General features: G+C 55.5%; 1 protein-coding gene across 2 annotated transcripts in view; it reads right to left on the bottom strand.

Annotated features, from left to right (window-relative positions):
• Nucleotides 1-21,894, bottom strand: part of SORBS3 (sorbin and SH3 domain containing 3) — a 30,401-nt gene extending 8,507 nt beyond the window's left edge. The window contains exons 1-14 of one of the 2 annotated variants that reach the window (XM_025394416.1): nt 21,740-21,894; nt 16,475-16,627; nt 11,914-12,070; nt 11,542-11,659; nt 9,644-9,837; nt 8,053-8,116; nt 4,957-4,995; nt 4,400-4,466; nt 2,551-2,641; nt 2,259-2,345; nt 2,107-2,160; nt 1,278-1,364; nt 761-807; nt 149-288 (exon numbers count right to left, since the gene is read on the bottom strand). In XM_025394416.1, coding sequence (XP_025250201.1) covers nt 149-288; nt 761-807; nt 1,278-1,364; nt 2,107-2,160; nt 2,259-2,345; nt 2,551-2,641; nt 4,400-4,466; nt 4,957-4,995; nt 8,053-8,116; nt 9,644-9,837; nt 11,542-11,659; nt 11,914-12,070; nt 16,475-16,581 — 1,252 coding nt within the window. In that variant the 5' untranslated portion in view covers nt 16,582-16,627; nt 21,740-21,894. Of the gene's footprint in view, nt 1-148; nt 289-760; nt 808-1,277; nt 1,365-2,106; nt 2,161-2,258; nt 2,346-2,550; nt 2,642-4,399; nt 4,467-4,956; nt 4,996-8,052; nt 8,117-9,643; nt 9,838-11,541; nt 11,660-11,913; nt 12,071-14,504; nt 15,221-16,474; nt 16,628-21,739 lie in introns of those variants that run through there. The other variant, XM_025394417.1, reaches the window with a different exon arrangement.
• Between the last annotated feature and the right edge of the window lie 798 nt (nt 21,895-22,692).

The raw sequence follows: 22,692 nt of genomic DNA, 5'->3' as shown, positions 1-22,692 counted from the left end.
TGGTGGATGGGGTTGGAATGCGGTTGCACCCCCACCTAGGGCAGGCACTGGCAGAAGCAAGGGGCTCTGTGACCTGCCACCCCTGGGGCACCAGCATGCCTGGTGGGTGGGCATCTCCGTGAGAAACAGAGCACGGCTGGGTCCTTACCTCGGGTTGAGGAAGGGTAGACAAAGTCCCTCCGACCTAGAAAGGGGCTTCCTCCATCAGCCATTCTGCGGGGGCTCAGGGACCGGGCGGAACCCAGGTAAGGTGCATTCGGGGAGCTGGAGCTCCAGGCTGAGGCCGGGCTGCACGGGGCACAGAGACTGAGCCTCCAGCCTGGGGCTCCGCGTCCCACCTTGGTCACCCCTAGACGGCTCTGACCCCCATCGCCCCTATCCCTGCCGCCTCCTCCCAGGGCGTCTCCCGGGTCCTGGGCTCTCCACAGGATGTCCTACTTCCCGAGTCGCTGCGCCGGGAAGGGTGAGGCCCGGCAGGGCCCAGCGGGAGTGCCTGGGCCGTGGCGGGGCCGCCCCAACCGCGCCGCGTCCCCGGCGGCCGCGACCCTCGCCCTCCGCTCGGGGTTAGCTGCCCTCGGTGGCGCGGGAACGGCGTCCCGCAGAGAGTGGCGCTGCGGTCCCTCCCGGACACTGGGCTCTGCGGTTCCCTCCTCCCCCGACTGGGCCCCGCGATCGCCCCGTCCGCCCCGCCCGGCCGCGCCACGTTCCCTCCCGCCCGGCCCGGGACAGCCCCCTTCCTCCTCCCGCGTCTCCCACTCACCCGGCCGGGGGCCGCTGCTCCGGGGCCCGCCGGGGCGCAGGCGAGCTCTGTGCGGGGAGACGGCGCAATCAGGGCCCGCGACCCCGGGACCCAGCGGCAGTCGAGGCCGCCGCCTCCGGAAAAGTTCGCGGCTCCGGAGGGGAGGAGAGCGGGCGGGACGCGGGGTCCTAGAGGCGCCCGCGCGGCCGATCCCGGAGCGGGGCGGGAACTAGGGGAAGGGGCGGGGGTCCCCGAGGCTGCGGCCCGGGGGCGGGACGGGGCGGGAGCCCGGGCGTTGGGCTGACGTGGAGTCCGCTTAGAAAGGCTCCTCGGGGTCACTTGCGAAAGTCGACGCCCTGTATTTTATTTATGGAGGAGCGAGCCCGCCAGCGCCCAGGAGGGCCCGAGGCCTGTGCGCGCCGCCGGAGGCCTGACCTCGTCTGCCCGTCCTCTGCCCAGCCCAGCCGCCAAGGCTCCTGGCCCGCCCCGACCGTGCGGTCAACGGCGTGCCCCGCGGGTGAACCCAGGGGGCTGGCACCTTGGGGGACGGCAGTCGGGTCTCAATTGCCCGTAGGTCCTTGTCCAGCTCGGCACTCAGCTTGGCCAGCTCTCTCTCCAGCAGCACCTGGGGGCGGGGAGAGGCTGGGCAGTGAGGGGCAGCGCACGGTGGGGGTGGGGGCAGCAGTCAAAGGTCGGCTGTGAGAAGCCAGGCCGGCGCACTGGGCCGGCGTAAGGACAGGCCTCAGCGCACGGGCCGGGCTCCTGCCGGGAGGTGTGGCCCGGGGTGCCAAGAGGGCATCCCCGCCGCGGCCTCTCACCTGCCCTGCAAGCCCCCGAGTGCCTTCGCGCTTCCTGATCCCGCCATTCCGCAGCTCTACCAGTTTCTGCCAAGTTATGTCTCTCTTCCAGCACCAGTGGGGCTCCCCATTTCCTCTCCCAAATTCTCCCGCCCTCCAAGGCCTGGCTTCGCTGTGCCCATCCAGGTTCCCCCGCCACCCCAGGGACTGGCGCCCCCACCCTCACGCTGCTTCCTGCCAGCCTCTGCTATGGGTCTCCGCCGGATCAGGCCCTCAGAGCTTCTCAAGGGTCCAGCTCCACCTCCAAGAATATTTCCTGATAATCCCAGTGCACACTGACCACTCCCTTCTCTGCTCCTGCTTTGGCCAACACATTTATTTAACACATGTTTACTGAGCGCCTCCTGTATGCCAGCCACTGTCCCGAGTGCTGGCATTACAGAAATAAACCATGTGGGACTGGAGAGAGAGCTCTTAGTTGGTGGCCTATGCCCGTGGTCACTGGGGCCCCCAAAACCCTAATCTCCCTGGTTTATCAGGCTGCTGTCCCCAGCACCCTGCAGCACTCACCTCAATGGGCTGGGAGGGCTTCTCACCAGGGTCATCCACCAGCGGTTTCTTGGGCTGAAGGGTAGAAAGGGTGTGTCAGAGCAGGTGAGCTCACTTTCCAAAATGTATCAGCTGAGGGTGCGTGCACACCCCGAGAGCCAGTCAGCACTCACCCTCTGCCCAGTCTCTAGTTCCTGCAGAAACTGGTTCCAGGACTCTTCTGTCCAGACATTGTCTCCTTTTTCTCGGCGTCTGGGCACCTGCGTGGAGGTGGGTGGGCGTCAGCTTGTGAAGAGGGCTACTGGGACACTGGCCAGGCTCAAAATGCAGGCTTGCAGGCCCCTGCCCTTCCCGTGGGCCCACGGTGTCCTCCAAGGGATTCCAGCTGAAAGGACATCGTGGCACAGGGGCTTGGCCATACAGCATACAGCTGGGGCTGACCAGGGAACACGCTGGGTGGGCTACCTGATTTGGAGGCTGCAGCACAGTGGAGAACGCTCCAGGTCTGTAGCTGAAGGTGCTTCTAGGTAACTCTTCAGAGTGGTCCCAGCTTCTTCTGAAGAAAGGGAAGGACATCTCTTCAGCTTCCTTTTAGGGAGACTGAGGCAGAAGCGAGCACACAGCCCTCTCGCCCTGCCCTTGTCCCTGCTGTGGGGTCTGCTCTGCCTCTGACTGCCCTGCCCTTACTCTGGAAGCAAGGCTAAACTGTGGAAGTGTGTGAGCTCCAAGCTTTAATTCTAGCTCCATTGTTTAGTGGATGTGTGACCTTTGAACAAGTTACTGATCCCTCAGAGCCTCAGGCTCAGAACCTGTAATATAGAAATGATTTGGTGAGAGAACATGTGTGAGGTGCCCGGGAGAAGGCCTCACACATATATTTGCTCCAGGTGTGGCCCGACCCTCTCCTGCGGGCCATTTTGCTAAATCCTGCACGTGTGTTTGGTCTGGCCCCATGACTGTGGCTATGTGCATCTGTTCAGCTTTGAAGAAGCTGGTCTTTCTGGGTGCTGTGGCTGAGTGATCGTACACCCACGGGCAAGGAAAGCCAGAGGCAGCCCTGCCCTGCAGCTCTGGGCAAGTTATTTCTGCTCGCTGGGCCTAGTTCCATGAGGGTGCTGGATTCAGTGACTCCATCTGTGAGACTACCCCAGCCACTGCAGTACAGCATGGTCACATCTGCCTTAGCTCCCCTCCAGGGCCCCATTCCTGGCTGGCTTACATGGAACGTTCCAGTCTCTGTTTGAAAGTTTCCACCGAGAGGAACCGCTGCATCCGGCTTATCAAATAATGCAATGTCTGACCAAGGGTTGGGATTTGTTGGCTGTAATTATGACTCCATTCTGATTTTGGTAATAATAAAAGGGACGGTGAGAATGGAATGTGTCATTCCTAACCTAAGGAAGCTGTAATCATAATTAAGCCTGTATATTACTAATGTTGTGCAGACTTGCTATGTGCAAAACATGATGCATGATACATACATGATCACACTGAACCCTCTGGGCATCACCACTTAAAAGATGGGGACACAGAGGCTCAGATTGAGTGAGGTGCCCACAGTCACATGGCTAGTGGCAGTGCACAGGCTTAAACCCAGAACTCAGTGTCCACATCTTGAGCCCTTTGCCTCTGAACCTTAGCAGCGTTGCCCAGAGCCACAGGCCAGTTTCAGCCATGCTAATGAGATGAGTCCCTCCCTGCAAGGGAATAAGAAACTCAAGGATTTAACTCTGAGAGCAAAGATCCTGATTCCCACGGTGGTGCTGACCCCGCCAGGGCTCCAGCAGCCCGGCGGGGCCTGTGGTTTGTACAGAGGAAAGGAATGTCATCCTTATCCCTCCAAGGGGCTCCTCTCTCTGTGCTATCAGGCAGGAACTTGGGTACTTCCATATCCCCTGTTTTCTCTCAGGTTTCAAAGAGGACAGCCCCAGGTCCAAGTTCCCCTCAACAGTTCTGTCCATGGCTGCCCTGGCCGCCCCTGTCTCACCCGCTCCCTGTCTCACAAGACCGGTGGGATCTTTGGGGCAAGAGTTCCTGCTACTGACCACAAACGCATCACAGGTGTTCCTGACCAGGAGCGGGTGCCAGGTCCACTCCTGCCCTCCCATCCCCTTTGGCCCTGTAGGGAAGAGAGTCTATGGGGGTGGTGGAGACCCAGAGATGGGACAGAGCCCAGAGGGATAGGAAAGTCAGACCCCACTGCCGGCTGCTGCTCCGAGGCTGTGCCGGCTGTGGCCACGAGGGGGCGCCCATCCCATGGGGGCTCATGGGCCGCGCCTCTCCGCAGCCCTCGGCCCCTCCCCACTATGCTCACCCACTGGAAGATGCTGCCGGGCCGGGCCTGTGGGCAGGTCTTTGCTGGGCTCCTAGATGCCTGGGGTCTGCAGAGGAGGTACACGAGGAAACCATTGAAGGTGGGAGGAGACAGGCCGGAACTGGGGCTGAGGGTGCCTGGGTGATCATTTAGGGTTTCAGCACCACCCCCTTGCTCCTGGGTGGATGGTGGGGACAGAGTGGTTGGTGCTCAGGGACACTGAACGTGGGCGTTGCCCCCAGAACTTTACAACGTTTACTAAATCTTCAAAGCAACTCCGGTAGGTGATGATCTCATCTTATAGATGAGGAAAGGGAGGCCCAGAGAAATCCCGGCCAAGGAGTGGCAAGGCGCCCATTCCCGGTACAAGCTGAGGCTGTTAACTACCACCTACCGGGGGATTTGAAGTGCTCTGGAAATGAGTTATAAAAACCTCTCAAGTTGAACGGAGCCAACTGGAGAGCCCCAAAGCCAGGCGGGGCTGCAGGTCCCAGCCGCAGGGAGGGACGGACACAGGTGCAGAGCTATGGCAGGCAGGTGGGCCCGCATCCACTCACCTCTGGGTGGCTCCTCGAAGGTCCAGTCCAGCTGCAGGTCTGCAGGAGCAAAAGGGACCAGGTCATGGGACGGGGCAGAAAGCGAGGGCAGGGTGCCCTGGGAGGTAACCACAGCCGCTCCCAACATCCCTAGAGCAAGGGGCTGAGGGCTGAGTCAGGGCCTGAAGAATGTCCCAAGGGAGGGAAGGAATTAGGAGGGCAGCTCTCTGGAGGGCTTGAAATGCCTCTGGCAGGCTTAGGGCCTAAGCGAGCCAAGAGGGCAGCCGCCTTGCCCAAGCCCTCCTGCTCCTCCCTCCCCGTTCCCACACACACCCTCTCCCGACCTTTGTGGACTTGCCCTCGCCACTCAGGCTGGGGAAACTCGACTTGCACCCTCTTCCAAACGCTTTCCTTCCCCATTTGCCCAGACCCACTCCTAGCTCCTCAAGGTGCCTGGGAATTTCTTCCTGGGAAGAGCTACTGACCCACTGCTCCCCACGGCGCACGCGCGCACACACACACACACACACACACACACACGCTACAACGGCGCCTTCCTAAACGCCAGCCACATCACCCCTCACTGGACCCCACACCCTCCTCCGACTCCTCGATTTGTCTGCTTCCCCCATAGCAAACTGTAATCAGTGAGCATAAAGACCTCCACCATCTCCAATCCCCCTACTCCCCGTCTCCCTAAACAGACTTCTGCTCACCACTGCGCATCTACCCACTCTTATCAAGGATGCTGGTGACCTCCACATTGCCAAATCTGACGGTCAATTCTGTCTTCATCTTACTCAACCCATCAGCTGCATTTGTCACCACCAGTCACATTCTCCTTTTGGAATTCCCTTTCCACTTGGCCCCAGGGAGATCTCTCCGTTTTCCTCCTACCTCCCTGGCTCTACCTTCTCAGTTGCCTTATTGGTTCCGCCTCATTTCTCAAACTTCTAAGCATCCAGGTGCGTGGGGGCTCAGTCCTGGGTCTGTTTGTCTCTCTGTCTCCCTAGGTGATCTTGTCTAGACTTATGGATTGTTGTTTTCCAGTTTTCCAGAGATGGGATCATGCTATGTTGCCCAAGGTGGACTTGAATTCCTGGGCTCCCAAATAGCTGAGACCATAGCTGTGTGCCACCGTACCCAGCTAGTCTTAAGGCTTTTAAAACACCATCTATTCCCATGATTCACAATCTTGGCTGCACACTAGAATTGCTGGGGAAACTTTAAATCAAAATCTCTCTTTTTTTTTTTTTTTGAGACTGAGTCGCCCATGCTGGAGTGCTGTGGGGTGATCTCAGCTCACTGCAACCTCTGCCTTCAAGCAATTATCCTGCCTTAGCCTCTGGAGTGGCTAGGATTACAGGTGCACACCACCACTCCCAGCTAATTTTGGTATTTTTGATAGAGACAGGGTTTCGCCATGTTGGCCAGGCTGGTCCCAAAATCTCTTTTGAGTGAGTCCCAGGTATTTCCATCTGCAGTTTTAGACCTTGTCCCATGAACTAGACTTGGATATTCATCTGCTCACTCAATCTCTTCACTCAGAGGGAACACGTGTCTAAAACTGAACACCTCTTTTCTTTTTTTCTTTTTTTTGAGACAGAGTCTTGCTCTATCGCCCAGGCTGGAGTGAAGTGGCATGGTCTCAGCTCACTGCAACCTCCGCCTCCCAGGTTCAAGCAATTCTCCTGCCTCAGCTTCCTGAGTAGCTGGGATTACAGGTGCATGCCGCCACACCCGGCTAATTTTTTGTGTTTTTTTTAGTAGAGACAGGGTTTCACTGTGTTGCTCAGGCTGGTCTCGAACTCCTGAGCTCAGGCAATCCACCCACCTCAGCCTCCCAAAGTGCTAGGATTACAGGAGTGAGCCACCGCGCCCAGCCTGTGAATGCCTCTTAAACCTGCTCCTCCTATAGTCTTTCCTGTTTTGACAAATGGCAACTCCCATCTTCAACTTGCTGAGGTTTAAACCATCCTTGACTGTCTCTTCCATGCCACGTCCAATCCATCAGCAAATTCCAGTGACTGCAATGTATTCATAGTCTCACCCTGTCCCACCAGGGCCACTGCTACCACCCTGGTCTAACACACGATTACCTCTCGCCTGGATTAAAGCAAAGTTGTAAAGGCGGCTTTTTCTCCCTAGCCCTTACCAGGCAAGGGAACTGGTCACCCTGCTTCCACCACTCCTTCCCCACCCCTCAGCCAGGCACAACCTTTTCAGCCATTACCTGTCAAAGCATGACACTCTTCCGTTCAGTGGCTCCTCCTCATTTGCACCGTAAAAGCTGAAGTCCTTGTAAAGGCCCACGAGGCCCCACATGCCCTGACCCCACCACCTCTCTGACTCCATCTCCCACCACATGCTCCTCGCTCCAGGCCAGGTTCTCCTTGCTAGTCCAGAACATGCTTCTACCTCTGGGTCTTCGGAGCCCCCTTTGCTGGAATCCTCCCCCCAGCTCTGCCAGGCCGACTCCTTCACTCCCTCCGTGGTCTGATCAAACGCCACTTACAAGTGCCTTCCTGGCCCCTCCTGGGTGAAGCAGCAGCCTCCCTGCTTGGGGCACTCCCCTGGTCTGGCTTTATTTTTCCCTAGCCCTTTCCACCATCTGCCATATCAAAGGTGTGTGACTTCCTTTGATCTTTGGCACCTACAGTAGTGCTCAGCACATGGTCCATGCTCAATAGATGGTCAAGGACTCGCTGAATGGATGGGTGACCTCAGAGCCAGCTCCTAGGCACCCCCGGGGTTGGCTGCATTTTGAGTTGTGGAAGAAAACAATGCTTCCAGTAAGGGGATGACCACTAACAGTGGCATTCCAGCCCGGCAGGGAAATCAGAGAGGGACTATAGGAAAGGAATGGTTTCTCAGTCCCCTCAGAGGACACTGGGGGACAGTGGCTGGTCAATGTCCTTCTGGGGATGCTCTAGAGACCACTGCTGGCTCCGAGTACAGGGAGGGGATAGCCTATTTTCAGGACTACTCATTAGAGCCTCGGGGGAGGTGGAGAAGAACCCGTTGAGCAGCTAAGTCCCCTTTTCTTTCCCTGTCTCTCCAAGCCCCAGGGGCCAGAATCCACTTTGGCAGGGCGAGGACCCTGGAAGGGTATCTTACCTGGCATTTTCCGGTGAATCTGCTGGAACATTCTCCGGTACCAGTCTCTGGGGCTGTCAACACTCTGGGATCAGAAAATGCAAAGTCAGTTGTCCCTGCTTATTCACCCTCCCAATAGCAAGCCACCCAAAAGGACTCCCTAGTGAGTCCTTTCTCTGGCCACCCCTGAACCCCTGATAGGTGAGCTGGGGAATACTTCTCTTGTGATCTCTTTAATAACAATAGCTTCATGTAACACATCCTATATAAGTAAGATACATGGCAAGAAGTCCATCGAAGTGTATGCAATAATGATGTTATGAGATTTGGGCAATTTACAGTTTTTCTCTTTGCTTTTCTTTATGTCTAATGTTTCTAGAAAGAACATTTTTCTTTTGAGGGGAGACAGGGTCTCACTGTGTCACACAGGCTGGAGTGAAGTGGCATGATCATAGCTCACTGCAGCCTCCAATTCCTAGGCTCAAACAATCGTCCTGCCTCAGCCTCCTGAGTAGCTGGAACTACAGGTGTGCACCATCTTGCCTAACTAATTTTATTTTATTTTTTTAGAGACAGGGTCTCACTATGTTGCCCAGGCTGGTCTGGAACTTTTGGTTTCAAGTGATCCTCCTGCCTTGACCTCCCAAAGTGCTGGAATTACAGGCGTGAGTCACTGCACCTGGGCCAAAATTGATAGTAATAATGTAGGAGTGAGATGCGTGTTTCGCATCACCTGATTCATTCAAGCCTCAAAACAGCCCTGGGAGGCAAGAAGGGTATGTTACCATCTCCAATTTCCAGATGAGAAAATGGAGCTGGCCGCTGGGCGCGGTGGCTCACGCTTGTAATCCCAGCACTTTGGGAGGCTGTGACGGGCGGATCACAAGGTCAGAAGATTGAGACCATCTTGGCTAACACGGTGAAACCCCGTCTCTACTAAAAATACAAAAAATTAGCCGGGCGTGGTGGTGTGCGCCTGTAGTCCCAGCTACTTGGGAGGCTGAGGCAGGAGAATGGTGTGAACCTGGGAGGCGGAGCTTGCAGTGAGCCGAGATTGCACCACTGCACTCCAGCCTGGGCAACAGAGCAAGACTCCGTCTCAGAAAAAAAAGAAAGAAAGAAAATGGAGCTGAGTCAAGACATGAAAGTGGATGGAAAAGGGCAGGGTATCCCCAGTCCTAACTGGACCCCCGGATCCTTCCACTCTTGCCACAGTGAGAGATCTTCTCAGACAAGACTCATTCATTCGGCCAGTCAGTCATTCATTCAGCAACCATTTCATGAGTGTGGTGACAGGCCCTGGGGATATGAAACTAAGAGAGGGTGCCCCACAGCCTCAGCCCTTACAGCAGGGGTTCTCTACCTTTGAGACACTGATGGGAGTTCTAGATCTGTACCCTGCACAAACCACTTGAGCAACTCAGGCACACAAGGGTGTCCGTAGCTTCATGAGGTTTACGGCCCCTGAACTCCACCACGGTTGAACCCCTGCTTAGTCTGGGATGGTTTGGGTGTGGCCTTTATTGCCCCACCCCCACTTTAATGCACACAAGTCGAGCTTCCTGTAGATCCCTGGGCCCCATCTTTCTGTGGCCCCCAGCCCTGGACTCACGGATCTCGGGGCAATAGGCATTCCGCTCTCATCCACGGGCCCGATTCCCTCGTACTTGACCCAGCGCTTGTCCCGACGCTTGCTGTCCTTGGTCCACGTGGCTGACCAGTTCTGGGCATGCTGGGAGGCAGGGATCTTTGTGCTTGCAGAGGGCTTGCTCCCAGGGCCTGGCCAGGTCTGATAACACGTGGGGTCTGTCGGGTGCGTGCAGGAGAGCATTAGTGAAAGGCAGTGGTCTCCACCTGAACCTGTGTGTCCCTTAGCTCCTCAGAGCATGGATCTCTGTGGGTTCAAAGTTTCAACATCGCCTAGTTTGTTTGAGTGGATGACTCAGTTTGTTTGTTTAAGTGAATTTAAATGGATTTTGAGAATGCTGTGCCTGGCCCTACCCCCATCCTTCTTTCCTGGGACTATCCTAAGTGCTTTCAGAATAAGGTCTGGAAATGATTACTTGTAGAGAATGCAGGGGACATCCCAGCTGGGGTGTGGCAGTAAAGATGCTGGGCTTGGAGGGGACAGACTTGAATTCAGACCCCAGCTCTGCCACCTACTGGCTGCCAAGGCCTGGGGCACATCAGTCACCCTCGCAGTGTCTCAGTTTCCACTTCTGTAAAACAAGGCTCATCGTGACAAGGATTCAGTGACAACTAGTGTGTGTGACTGTACCCAGCACAGTGCCTGACCCACAGTCGAGAGGCTGTCAGTGAAGGTCAGAAACCCATTCCCTAGACATGGTTGTGACTGAGTCCTCAACTTACCCATAACTGTTAGCCTCTAAGTAGCTAGGGCAGCAGTATAAAGGCTTTAAGACCAGATGGACAAGGGTGTGAATTGCAGCTCAGCCTCGGTGGCTGAAGGTCTCTGTGGGCGGGATTCCTTACTGGGATGCTATCAGTCATCATCACCCCTACTTTGTCAGGATATCAAGGGGTTAAATGAGGTGAGCCTTGTAAAGGGTTTTTACAGTGGCCAGCATGCTCTGGGTGTTCCGTAATTTTGTGGGTGTTTTTTGTTTGTTTGTTTGTTTGTTTTTGAGACTGAGTTTTGCTCTTGTTGCCCAGGCTGGGATCCTAGTTCACTGCAACCTCCACCTCCCAGGTTCAAGCGATTCTACTGCCTCAACTTCCCAAATAGCTGGGATTTCAGGCGCCCACCACCACACCCAGCTAATTTTTGTATTTTTAGTAGAGACGGGGTTCCGCCATGTTGGCCAGGCTGGTCTTGAACTCCTGACCTCAGGTGATCCACCCACCTCGGCCTCCCAGTGTGTGTGTGTTTTAAGTGACAAGGTCTTGCTGTGTCACCCAGACTGACAGAGACAGGGTCTTGCTATGTTGCCCAGGCTGGATTCTTGTTTGTTAAATGAATAAATTCCTTTACACAGCACCTGTCTCATGGGAATGCTGCATAAAAGATGCCACTTTAGGAGAGACATATTCAGGGCTGGCCTGCACCCAGGAGTTCCCAGGACCTCTGGACCGGGACCTAGAGCTGCCTCTCTAAACTCCTGCTGGGCAGCCTGTTGGGCCTGAATGGGACAGTCTCCACCCCTTCCCAAGCCAACAGATACCCACATCACCTCCACCCTTCCATCTCCAGTCCCTGCAGGAGGTCCCCCGGCGCCCAGGGCTCCTGCACACTTCCTTTCCCTGGCACCGGGCTGGAGGGCAGGGGAGGGGATGCGTCAGCCTGCTCTCCCCAGGCGGATGATGTCTCTTGCAGAGTCAGCAGGCTCCGCAGGGAGAGGCTCGCAGTGAGCCCAGAGGCCTCTGAGGAACCTCCTCATGGCCTCAAGAACCCCATCTCCCGCTGCTGCCCCTCTCGCTCCACACAAGGCAGTGCCAGATGGCAGGGCCCTGACCCTCCATCTCCGGCATGAGGCTCCTGAGCAGACCTACCCGGGTGCTGGGAAGCATCTTGTCTTGGTGTGTAGCAGCCATTGCACACAGTCCTGGGCGCGGGGTCGTGGAACTGGAAATTAAGGGTGTTGGAGCCACCATTCCGGATCACGGGCACCTGCGGGGAGGGGCCAGGAGCGGCAGCTCAGGGCCCGGCAGGGTGGGAAGGAGGGATGGCTACTAGGCACAGCCCATACCCCTCGGTGATGGTCCCAGGCCCACCTGACGATTTTGTGGGAAACCAGCGAGGCCCCCCAGAACTCTCTTCAGCCCTCCCTCCATCCCTTTCATCCTCTTGCCCCCACCTGACTAGCTAGCGTCCCAACCAACTCTGGACCCCCAAGACACCCTCCTTCCTACTGACTCACTCACCCGTGTCCCCCGGGAGGAAGACCCTATGTGGGACTGGAGGTGGCCAGGGATGAAGTCGTCCAGGCTGAGCCCAGCAGGGAGGCTTCGGGGTGGGCCCTGCATGCTTGGGTTAAGGTTGGAGGACTCAGGGCGAGCCAGCTGCTCCTCTGCGTGTCCTCTGTGGGGAAGGAGGAAGGAAGGGAAAGCCCTGCTAGGCCGGGCTGCCCATGCCCTCTTGGCTCGACCCTGGGATAGGGGAGGAGGGGCCGGCTGTGGGAGGGGGTCAGGATCAGCTGGGTGCGAGCTCAAGGACCCAGGAAACAGACCACGCCAGGCACCCGCCTGCAGGCTGCCCGTGCCTGCCGGCTCCCAGAGGCACAATGGGCCACTTGTTAGGCCCAGGGCAGGAGCTCTGGGTGGGAGTGGGGGAGGGGGAGCTTGGGTGAGGAGGAGGGGAGGGGCTGGCCAGGAGCCCGTGGGGCTCTCCCTGCACGGGTGCAGCCGGCTTCCCCACTCCCCCAGAGGGAAGGCGCAAGGGAACTGGGGCAGCTGGCAGAGCGAGGGCCTGGGCCAGGACTTTGTTTCAGTTCCCTCTGCCTCCCCCAGGCCCTGTGTGGGCATCTCTTGCCTGCAGGCACATGGGATTACTCAGCCACCCGCCCACTGCCCTCTAGGAAGCAGCCAGCAGGGCCTTAAGCCCGACAGGGCCACGGGGAGCATCGGGGGCATTTCCAGGCAGGAAGACCCACTCTTGCGAGGTCACAGGGAACATCGGGCCCTTCTTTGGCCTCCTTCACAGAATGAGGACTCAGAGGGCTCTGGGTGGGTGTAGAGAGAAGCGGTGGGTGCGGGCAAAGCTGGACCTGCTCATGCCCACGGAGAGGTGGTGTTGAGTGCTCTGGGGTGTTCTGCATGTGGCCACGTGTGCACGCACACACACGCGCACCCTGGCTCCACTTTCTCCCGCCACTCCAGGCTGTTTTGTGAGTGGAGGGTCTTCCCTGGCAGCACCATGCCTGCCCGCAGCCAGCTTCTTCCGCCTCATGCCAAGGCTGGGGAAGGGGAAGGGAGCCCCAGGCACCCAGGGAATGGAGGAGCAAGAGGGGAGCCCAGAAGGGTGGGTGCAAGAGGACAAAAAGGGGCTCCCAGTTTGGGGTGTCCAAGCGCGCTTTTTGACCCAGAGCACTGTGCTATGGTATCCATCCCTCCTCATCTTGGCTGCGGGACTGGACCAGAAACAGCCAAGCTCCGCCACTGCCCAGGACTGGATGGAATCAGATTTGCCTGTGCCTGTGGGGCCCTTGGGGGCTCTCAGGGAGGGCTGCAAATGCATCGGGAGGAGCTGTGTGTGTATGTGTGTGTTGGAATCTGGGTGCAGAGCTGTGAATATGACTTCTGGGGGGGCCACTGGGCAGACCACATGAGCTGCACAGGGGTTGTGGGTACAGAGGGGTGTCAGCTGAACAGTGGTGGGAGGTGCAGTCATATGACCAGTGTAAGACTTGGGGGGCCCGGAGGGGATGAAGGTAGAATAAGGCTGGGATGACTCATCCCCTGGACCCAGCTCCTGCCCAGGGCTGGCGAGGGTGCAGCCAAGGCTGGGGGCAGCTCCCTGTCTCTGGTTTGAGTTTGTGGGGACTTCTGACATTCGAGTTGCTGCGACACAGCTCTTCTGTGCCCATGCCTGACTGTGGGAAGTGGAGGGCTGAGGCTGGAGGAGGAGCAGCTCCCCAGCTGGGTCCAATTAGGACTCCCACCAAAGCAAAACATGCAGACACACCCCAGTCCCCACACTCCACCTCCCCTTGCAGGGGGAAGTTGAGGCAGGGTGGGGTGGAACCTCAGGAGGCCTGGAGCCGGCTGGCTCCTCGCAGCGCCCCTCCCTGCCCAGCTGACTGCTTCGGGCCAAGTTGCCGGTCAGCAGCGGCTGCCTGGGCCATCAGCTGACAGCGCCTTCCTTCCCTGACCTCCCCGCCCACCTCGTGCTCAGTGAGAACTGCTCTCTTGGAGGATGGGCAGGGGAGGAGGTCCCCTACGACCTGTAGTCAGAGGTTGCTGACCCTTGGTGCCCCCATCTGCCCCTTCTCAACCCTGCTCCCTGTGACACCCCCCTGGAACCTCCAGGGAAGGGTGGTCCGAGTTCTTCTCTTGGCAGCCTGGTCAGGAGACTTAGGGAGGACTTCCAAGGAAGAGGGCAGCATCTGGGGACTGGTCCCCCATGTAGCAGAGAGCGGAGGGGTCCTCCCAGAATTCAGGCCGCCCCTCCACGCAGGCAGCCAGCCCCGGGAGCGGGCGAGGTCCCGGGATCGGGAGAGGGGAGGCAGCTCTGCTGGGGCAGACACCGGCTTTCCTGCTCTGAACACTGCCCTGGTCTTGGGGGCCTGGCCCTAAGCGCTTACCCAGGTATTTCTCAGCCACAAGGCCACGTGTACAAGGACAGGTTTCTTGAATTTCGCTTTTTCTGGTATGAGGGCTGATGGGGGGTACTTCCCACCTCTTCCCAGAGTTTGGGACTCGGACCCCGGGGAGGAACTCGGTGAGGTCCCCTGGGGTTGGGCATGGGTCCCTCCCGCGGCGTCGCCTACTCCCCGCCCCTCCTTCCCCGGACCTACCTTCCCCGGCGAGCAGGTGGCTGGGCCCGAGGCCGTCCGGGAGCGCAGGAGCATCCCTGCCCGGCTGCTGCCTGGCGCGGGCGCTCGGGGAAGAAGGGCAGGGAGAAGCGCGGGCCGTTGCGGCCCTCGTGACCGGGTCAGGACGGGCCGGGCCAGGCTGGGCGCCCGACGAGGAAGAGGGAGGCCGAGGGGGCGCGCGCTGGAGGCAGGACCGTGAGAGTCTCGCGGCGGGGCGGGCGGAGTTTGGGTCTCGGATCTGGACTGCGGGCCTGGGCTGGGCCGGAGAGGAGGGGCGTGCGAGTGCCCTCCGTCCGTCGGGGCGCGCGCGGGGACACTGGTCCCCTGCAGAGGAGGCCGGGCCGGCGGGAGGCGGCGCCGGGAGGGGCCGCCGAGGGTCCCCGGGGAGCTCTCTCTGGTTTCCCAGCTGCCATCCCGGCCCCTACCGCGGGGCTGGCGTCTGGGAGGGGTCGGGCGGCCCGACGCGGGCCACTCAGAGTTTCCAGCGACATTTCCAGATTGTGGGAAGCGAGCGGCCGCGCGGCGGAGCCAGGACAGGGGGCAGGAGTGGTGAACCGGGCGGAGCCCGGACAAGGGGGCAGGAGTGGTGAACTGGGCAGGCCGGGGGAGGCGGACAGGCCGGGAGCGAGATGAGGGCGCCCCGCGGGCAGAGTGGCAGAGCTGACCAGGGGAAGGCCCCGCCGCCCGTCGGCGCTGGGGGAGAGGGTGTGCCTGCGGCGGCGCGCGGCCGGGCGTGTGCAAACAAACAGGCGCTCGTGCACTGCAAACGTGGGGACGCTCACACACGTGCAAGCACAGGGAGGAAATCAGCCCAAGGGAGCGGCCCCCCTGGGCGTGCCGCGCCCCTAGAGAGGATAAGGGTGGGGTCCCTTTTTCGGGGATGGGATTAGGAGGGTCTTGGTGTTCCCGGACATTGTGTTTGTTTTGATCTGCCTGCTTTTCCGCTGTTCTCGCTGCTCCGAGCTGAGTCCCTAGAGCCCCAGCCCTCTTGCTCCGCATCCACTCTGGCCATCCCCTCTCCCTGTCTCTGCCCCAAGCCTCTGTGTGGCACAGGGCCTGCTTCAGAAAGCGGGAATGCCTAAGGAGCATTGACCGGCCTGGAAACACTCTGGAATCCTTTCTAGCCCTTGGGTTGGCTCAGGGATCCCCAAGCCCCAAACCAACCAACCAGCAAATAGTTGCTGATCAACTTTAGATAGGAGCTGGGCGTGATCAATGCTAAATTATGAAAACTAATGTCATCTCCTGCATTCCTACTGGGTGTCAGACTGGTGCCAGAGGCCACCAAGAGCTTTGGAGTGTTTTCCAAACTCACCGCTCAACTCAAAGGTTGGAAGGAAAGAGAGTGGAGAAAAGACTAAGCGATTTTCAGTCCCTACCACCATTACTGCTTTAGCCTTATCTTCTCCCTCCTTCAGGTAAAGGAGCTCTCCCCAGTTGCCTTGAAAGGACATCACACGTGAAAGCTGGAGGAGATGTTTGGGTTGAGAAGCTTCAGATAGGCCTGCTGGCCTCTTGCGCCTGCGGGGCTGCCATGTAGACACAGACAGCCGCACCAGCAGCAGTGGGACCATTGGGGGACACATCATAGGGAAGCAAGTCCAAGGCTTCCCAGGAAACATTTTTACATGATTCCAGGGGTTCTGAGTCTGCCAATCCTGGGGCATCTATGTAAAGGCAACTGTTGCACTGAGCGGGAGGTGAACAAGATGACCTTCAAGACTCCTTCCAAGAACCTGCCTCTCCAGGAAGGTGGAGAGATGGGGATCGCGGGGGCACTGCTGTGGAGGACAGCTGAGCAGGGGAGGAACCCTGGGACACTTCTTGAGGGAGGCAGCAGTGCACTGCCCCTCCCCTGAAGCTTAGATACCTGCTTACCCACCCCAGGTAGCCTCTTCCCTCCCTCAGGGATAAAATAGGTGCCCATTTTCTTAGACACGCATTTTTCCCACCTGTCAGGGTCCTTGGGACTAAGAAGGACCACATCACTTTCACTTTCTTCCTTCTTCTCCCAAGATGGTGAAGCTGAAGCTCTTCCGACTCCAGGAATCCTGGCCATACCCCCTCACCAGCAGCAAGCTTCTCTTATTCTCTAGGGCTCTGACCTGGACTCCAAGATAAATATTTAGTGTAGAGGGTGCAGCTGAGCTGACAAAATTCCCCACTTCCTGTTTCTCACAAAGGGAGGTGGCAGCCATGGGCAAGGAGCTGGGGACTGGCCACCAGTTTCATCTCTATGGGAATCGGGAGTTGAGTAAACAGCTTTGTAGGAGGAGGCGGGGTAGGTCTACGGGAGACCTGAGCTTTCTTCCTGAGCCGCTTTGATTTCTGCCTGTCTGCTTAGGCCTGGGCTCTGCCAGGTTTATCACCTCTCTCAGGTCAGAATCCACCGTGTTCCGTGGTGCCCATCCGGCCTCACAGCCGAGAGGATGGGAGACAGAGGGCCACAGAACAGGGAAAACATAAGGAAATTTGACTGATTCCTCCCTTTCTGCCCTTATCTAAAGAGAATAATTCGTTCTCTTTGAAAAGTAGATTAAGGGGGGAAAGGTAGCAAGGTTTGGAGATCGAGCCAGGAACCAGGTGTCAGATTTCCCGACGCCTCCCTCTAGCTCAGCTTCCCTTGCTACCTCCACAGCTGGCATGGTTAGGGAGAGGCTAAGGCTGGGAAGATGGTCCTAGATAAGGCGGCTGGCCAGCTGGCTGTCAACAACAGAACAGATTCCTTTCCTTTCCAAATCCCACTGCACTCTCCCCTTTGCAAGCATGACTCCCCTGTCTAAGAGGGACCTCCCTCCCTGTGAGTCACCGCTTCCCCACCTCTGGCACTGCCCTTTGTCGGGGGCTGCCTCTGCCTTCTCAGAGCCACCTGAGCCACAGTAAACAGAGTTATGTAACTGCCCTGTTTTCCCAGCTACCTGATCCCAGGCACCAGTATCCCCAGCTCAAGCCCTTGAGGCTGCACCTTTTGTTCTGTGGGTAGTCCCCAACATCACCATCAACAGGGGTCTGTCCACATCCCCTGCCCCCCATCCCCCGCCTGCAGGGGAGGATGAGCCAGGGGACTACCAGTAAATGTGGCTCTTCACAGGGAGGGGGAGAAGGTGGTGGAATGCGGGTCACTCTGAAAAGCAACCTCTGTCACCAAGGATGACAGATGAGGGGAAAGAGCACTGAAGTGAAGGCGGGGTGAGCGGGGTGGGCAGAGCACCCAGTTTTAGTTCTCAAGTGGGAAGAGGGAAGCCAGGGGTCCCAGAAGACATGAACCCGGACTCAGTTCTTGAGGAGCACCTTGCTCTGGTGCTTGGAATCGGCAATTCAGATGAGTCACCCTCTGAGATCTACCCTGGACAGTTAGGCAGCCCTAGCTCTGTGCCTCGGTATTCCCATGGAGATACAGGGCATCTGCTCTTCCTTTCTTCTCCTCCCCAGGGATGAACTTCAGGTGCTTTGAGTAGATTTTTTGGGGGGTTTTGCTCTCAGAATTCTGAGTGTTTTCTTCCTTCCTCTAAGCTGAGCAGTTAGACCAGAAGGGGTTAGCACAGAAAGCACTGCCCGTTTCCAGCAGTTTGGACTTCTCTAGAAGGCCACAGTGACACAATGGTGAGGAATTGAAACCAAGTCACATGGACACACCAGCAAGAATCTGGACTATGTTTCATCCCCTGGGCTCCATTCCTTTCTCCTGGGTCCTCTCTTGATTCCTGCTCCTGCAAGTGTTGCCAGCCAAGTTCTACTGATGGCCCTTTCCATGCCAACCACTCATGGGAACAGGAGCAGGCAGAAGAAGAGAGTGCAAATGACCCATTTTGGGGCTTCAAAGGGCCTTCTATGCTGACAATGGCATGACCTGGCTCATCTGGAATTCAAGATTTCTGGTAGACTCACTGTATACAGAGTGAGGGATCTGGGGGGCGGGAAATGCCCAGTACAGGTCAAGTATGGTGGGTGTTGGAGCCCGGCAGCCAGGTTAGGTGCATGGAACCCCATAGGAATAGAGAATGAGGCTCTCAGGCTTGCCTGGCACAGACCTTTCCATAGCACATGCATGATGTAATAGGCATCTATTCTGGGTTCTCAGGGCCAGTCTCCCAAAGGCTGCGGGAGAACTCAGCCGTTTGCCCAATTTATCCCTCCTGTCCTCAAGGAAGTTTTGATGCTGACATCACATCCACGGCTGTTCTCTCTTCCTCTTTTCATGGATGAGAAAATAAGCACAATGCACAGATGGGGTGTCTTTGAGAAGAACTGAGCTAGGTGAACCTCTCTTAGTTCTCAGGAAAGATGAAACAAACAAGTGGCTGTCAGCTCTAGAAAGTCGATTTTATAAGGGAAGGATAAATAAGTGATGACCTCAGAGGGAAAACCTAGCCAAGTCAACTCAGCCACAAAGGAGGGCACAGACCCAGGAGCTGGGAAATTAGGTCTGCATCAGCCTTCTTTCCCAGCTCAGGTAGACTGCGATGGGTAGGATAAGAGGGCTGATCTGCTGGCCCAGTGGATACCATAAGGTACGGCTCTGGCCTCCAAACAAAGAATAACTTTGTCTTCCCACCTCCTTGAATTCTATGATTAACCTTCTCCTTAACAGCATCAACATTAAAAAGTCTGCTTCATTTACCATTAAATTATTCATCCACTGTATCAAAATTACATTTTCTTTCTAAAGCCTGAAAGCTGTAATTAAAAAAAAAAAAAAAAAGGCAAGACCATGCAATTACATGCAGCAGGCAACAAAGTGAGGAGCAGATCTAGATGGAACAACAGGTTAATATGAATTTGCACTGAAGTCCTTCATTTCCAGGCTATTTAAAATCTTTCCACAATTCCAGAAATATGGGCAAATCTTACCTAATTTTACTGAAGGTTTAGCTAAGGTGTAGGGACATTGCTACATCAGGATGCCATTGGGATAACAAAGAACGCAATGCATACTCATCTTATTGGAAATTAGAAACCTGGGCCTGTGGCCGGGAGCGGTGGCTCAAGCCTGTAATCCCAGCACTTTGGGAGGCCAAGACAGGCAGATCACAAGGTCAGGAGATCGAGACCATCCTGGCTAACCCGGTGAAACCCCATCTCTACTAAAAAAAAAAAAAATACAAAAAACTAGCCGGGTGAGGTGGTGGGCGCCTATAGTCCCAGCTATTCGGGAGGCTGAGGCAGGGGAATGGCGTTAACCCAAAAGGCGGAGCTTGCAGTGAGCTGAGATCTGGCCACTGCACTCCAGTTTGGGCGACAGAGCGAGACTCCGTCTCAAAAAAAAAAGAAACCTGGGCCTGTTTTCTGGCCTGTAAACTGCACTGTGGCCCTTAACGTGGCTGTATTTAGTGTAAAAGTCATCTCACTGGGGCCTGGCAGTGCTGGATTTAGCCCTTCTACCTGTACTGCCATAACCTGTAGAGTCCCGTCACTGACACACTTTACTCTCCAGGGCCCCGGCTTTCTGTATCCCCAATTCCCCACTTGCGCAGGGGAGCTTGTTTTTCCTTGTGAATCCACAGCACCTCATATTTCTACTTTTCAGAGGAATGAAAAGGCTAGTCTGACACTTCCCGTTCTTGGTAGGCCAGCTCCACGTTCAAATCCTCTTTGGCTGCCTTGACTTCTCCAAGATGGAATTCACCATGTCTATTATTAGGATCACATGCACGGTCATTAAATTACAAGAATACAAAACTGTTTTTATCCTTGGTAAAGAATGTATGTTTTCTGGGATGTCTTTATTCCTTTTCTTCAAGTAGCAGACTCTATTGGAGAAGCTGCAGAGGGGACTGGGACTTGAGCAAGAAGGAGGCCAGGGTTGGGGAGTGGATTCTGAGTTGGGAGACACAGAAACACGTTGTGGCCACCATAGCTGCTTTAAAACGAAAGGGCTGGAGAGAGGAAAGAAAGAGGTCCTTTTTATTGCAATGGGATTCCCTCCCTTGGGAGGAGAATTCCTTGGCATCGTCAGAGACCAGATATCAAAAGCCAGGCTTTCTCCTGGCCTCTGGAATTGTTAAATGAGTAAAGGCCAAATATAAGTACCTCCACCAGAAAATACAGGAAATAAAGACACAGGGAGCCAATACAGTTTTCATTTAATTTTAAGGGTGTTTTCTTCTTTTTTAAAAATCTTAAGATGACCTCTAATTTATAGTCAAAAGTCCTAACCAATTAATTTCTTGTTCACAAAAAAGACATTAGATGATTTCGGCCAATAAGCAACATTTCCCCCACTTTCTTCAACATAACTGAAAGCAAGAAAAAGTAGGCAATCTCTAAGCACAAGCAAATAATCCATCATTCAGAAGAACCTTGAAAAAAACATCACACCACCAGTTAGTCTGACATCTGACCACCTCACCATTTAGGAAGGAATACTGGGACCCCTTCTTGGAAAATGTCTGCTGACAGATCTATTGGAAAAAAACAGCGATTGGGGTCACCATGCACCAAGAAAAGAAAAGTTAGGGATTTACAATGTCATCCTCAAAAGTTCTGTGACAAAAACACATCTTTATTGCCCCAAATCAAGATCTATGATAGGCCTGCTCCTCATTACATGCATTTCATGTTAAGAGTATTTGGAGACATCTACCTCAAGGGAATGAAGGAATGTGGGCAAGAACTTACGGAAGGCAGTGTGCTGGGCCCTACTTTAGAGCCGCTCAGAGGGACAGTCCACCTCCATGGCCTCGCTTCTTGATCTGAAGCCACCTAGACTTGTCATGAGGGCATAGAAGAGGAGATGAGGCATAACCCTGTCTCAGACAAAGGTGTTATTTAGCAGGTCTTGCCAAGGTGGCAGGGGTGTGAGGCCAGGGCCTCCTGGGAGGGAATATACTCTCCAGTATCATCTTTACCTTTGTGACTGCATAGATGAAGGCAGCTAACACTGACCCCATTCACTCTGGCTGGCTAGATATAGGCAGGTCAGGTCCCAAGCCCCAATGTAATATAGGCTCCCTTTTTCACACTCTGTCAATGGCACAAAGCCCTATTGTTAATACAGTTCTCTACTCACACTCAAGATAAGAGTAAACAACACTGTCCTTCCACTACACAACTTTCTTCCTCTACACACATCTGCTCTTTCTGACAGCCTTCCTCCGGGCATCTCATCACAGCAATACTGAAAGGGACTGTGGGAAGCCAGTTTTGGGCCCTGTCCTCCAGATAACCCGACCCTCCTCAATCCACTGTTGGGCCTTCCTATGCTGTCCTTTACTCACCTTCTAGCAGATCTCAGAAAAGATGTGGACCGGGTGCCAGACAAGGTGGAAGCCATGGTTATAACCACAGACAATTTAGGAAATTGGAGCCCATACCCACAGATGGGCCCTGGGTTCACCCTCCCTCTGACATCTTTTCTGCCTGGGCAAGGAAAGCTGAGTAATGCTTTAGGAGAAACTTGGGTTCCACTGTTACTATAACAACTAGAATGAATATTGGGGATTCTAGAATGGTACCTCAACAAATCTTTATGGCTTAGGAAATAATTTTCAATGCAGAGATCAGAGAGAAAACCCTGATAATTAGTAAAAATAAAAATTATGCATCAACCAATCTAGGGCAAGTTCTTCCTAAACCAATTTAACTGACTGGTCACCCAGATTGGTCAGGATGAAAATTCTTTTTCTTTTGAGATGGAGTCTTGCTCTGTCTACCAGGCTGGAGTGCAACAGCGTGATCTCAGCTCACTGCAACCTCCAACTCCCTGGTTCAAGCGATTCTCCTGCCTCAGCCTCCCAAGTAGCTGGGATTACAGGCACGCGCCACCACACCCAGCTAATTTTTATATTTTTAGTAGAGACAGGGTTTCACCATGTTGGCCAGGATGGTCTCAATCTCCTGATGTCGTGATCCACTGGCCTCACCCTCCCGAAGTGCTGGGATTACAGGCGTGAGCCACCGTGCCCAGCTTGGATGAAAATTCTTAAGAACTTAAGCTTTATAGATATGGTACAGTAGAACATTTTGGAGATTTATTTATTTACATAAAATAGGGCAGGGTAAAGGGAACAGATTTTAGCCTTACTCATTCTGAGGCTAGAGAGACTCTTGACTAATGACCATGAACAGCAAGCCCAGCTGTGTCTCATGCAGGCATGGCTTATATTTTTCCTATAGAGATCAGCTGCACCTCAAACTGTGGTTTTTTTTTTTTTTTTTTTTTTTTTTTTTT

Source organism: Theropithecus gelada, chromosome 8 (genome assembly GCF_003255815.1).
Source record: "Theropithecus gelada isolate Dixy chromosome 8, Tgel_1.0, whole genome shotgun sequence".
NCBI lineage: Eukaryota > Metazoa > Chordata > Mammalia > Primates > Cercopithecidae > Theropithecus > Theropithecus gelada.
The sequence above is the reverse complement of the archived record's forward strand: the minus strand, read 5'-3'. Positions and strand labels throughout refer to the sequence as shown.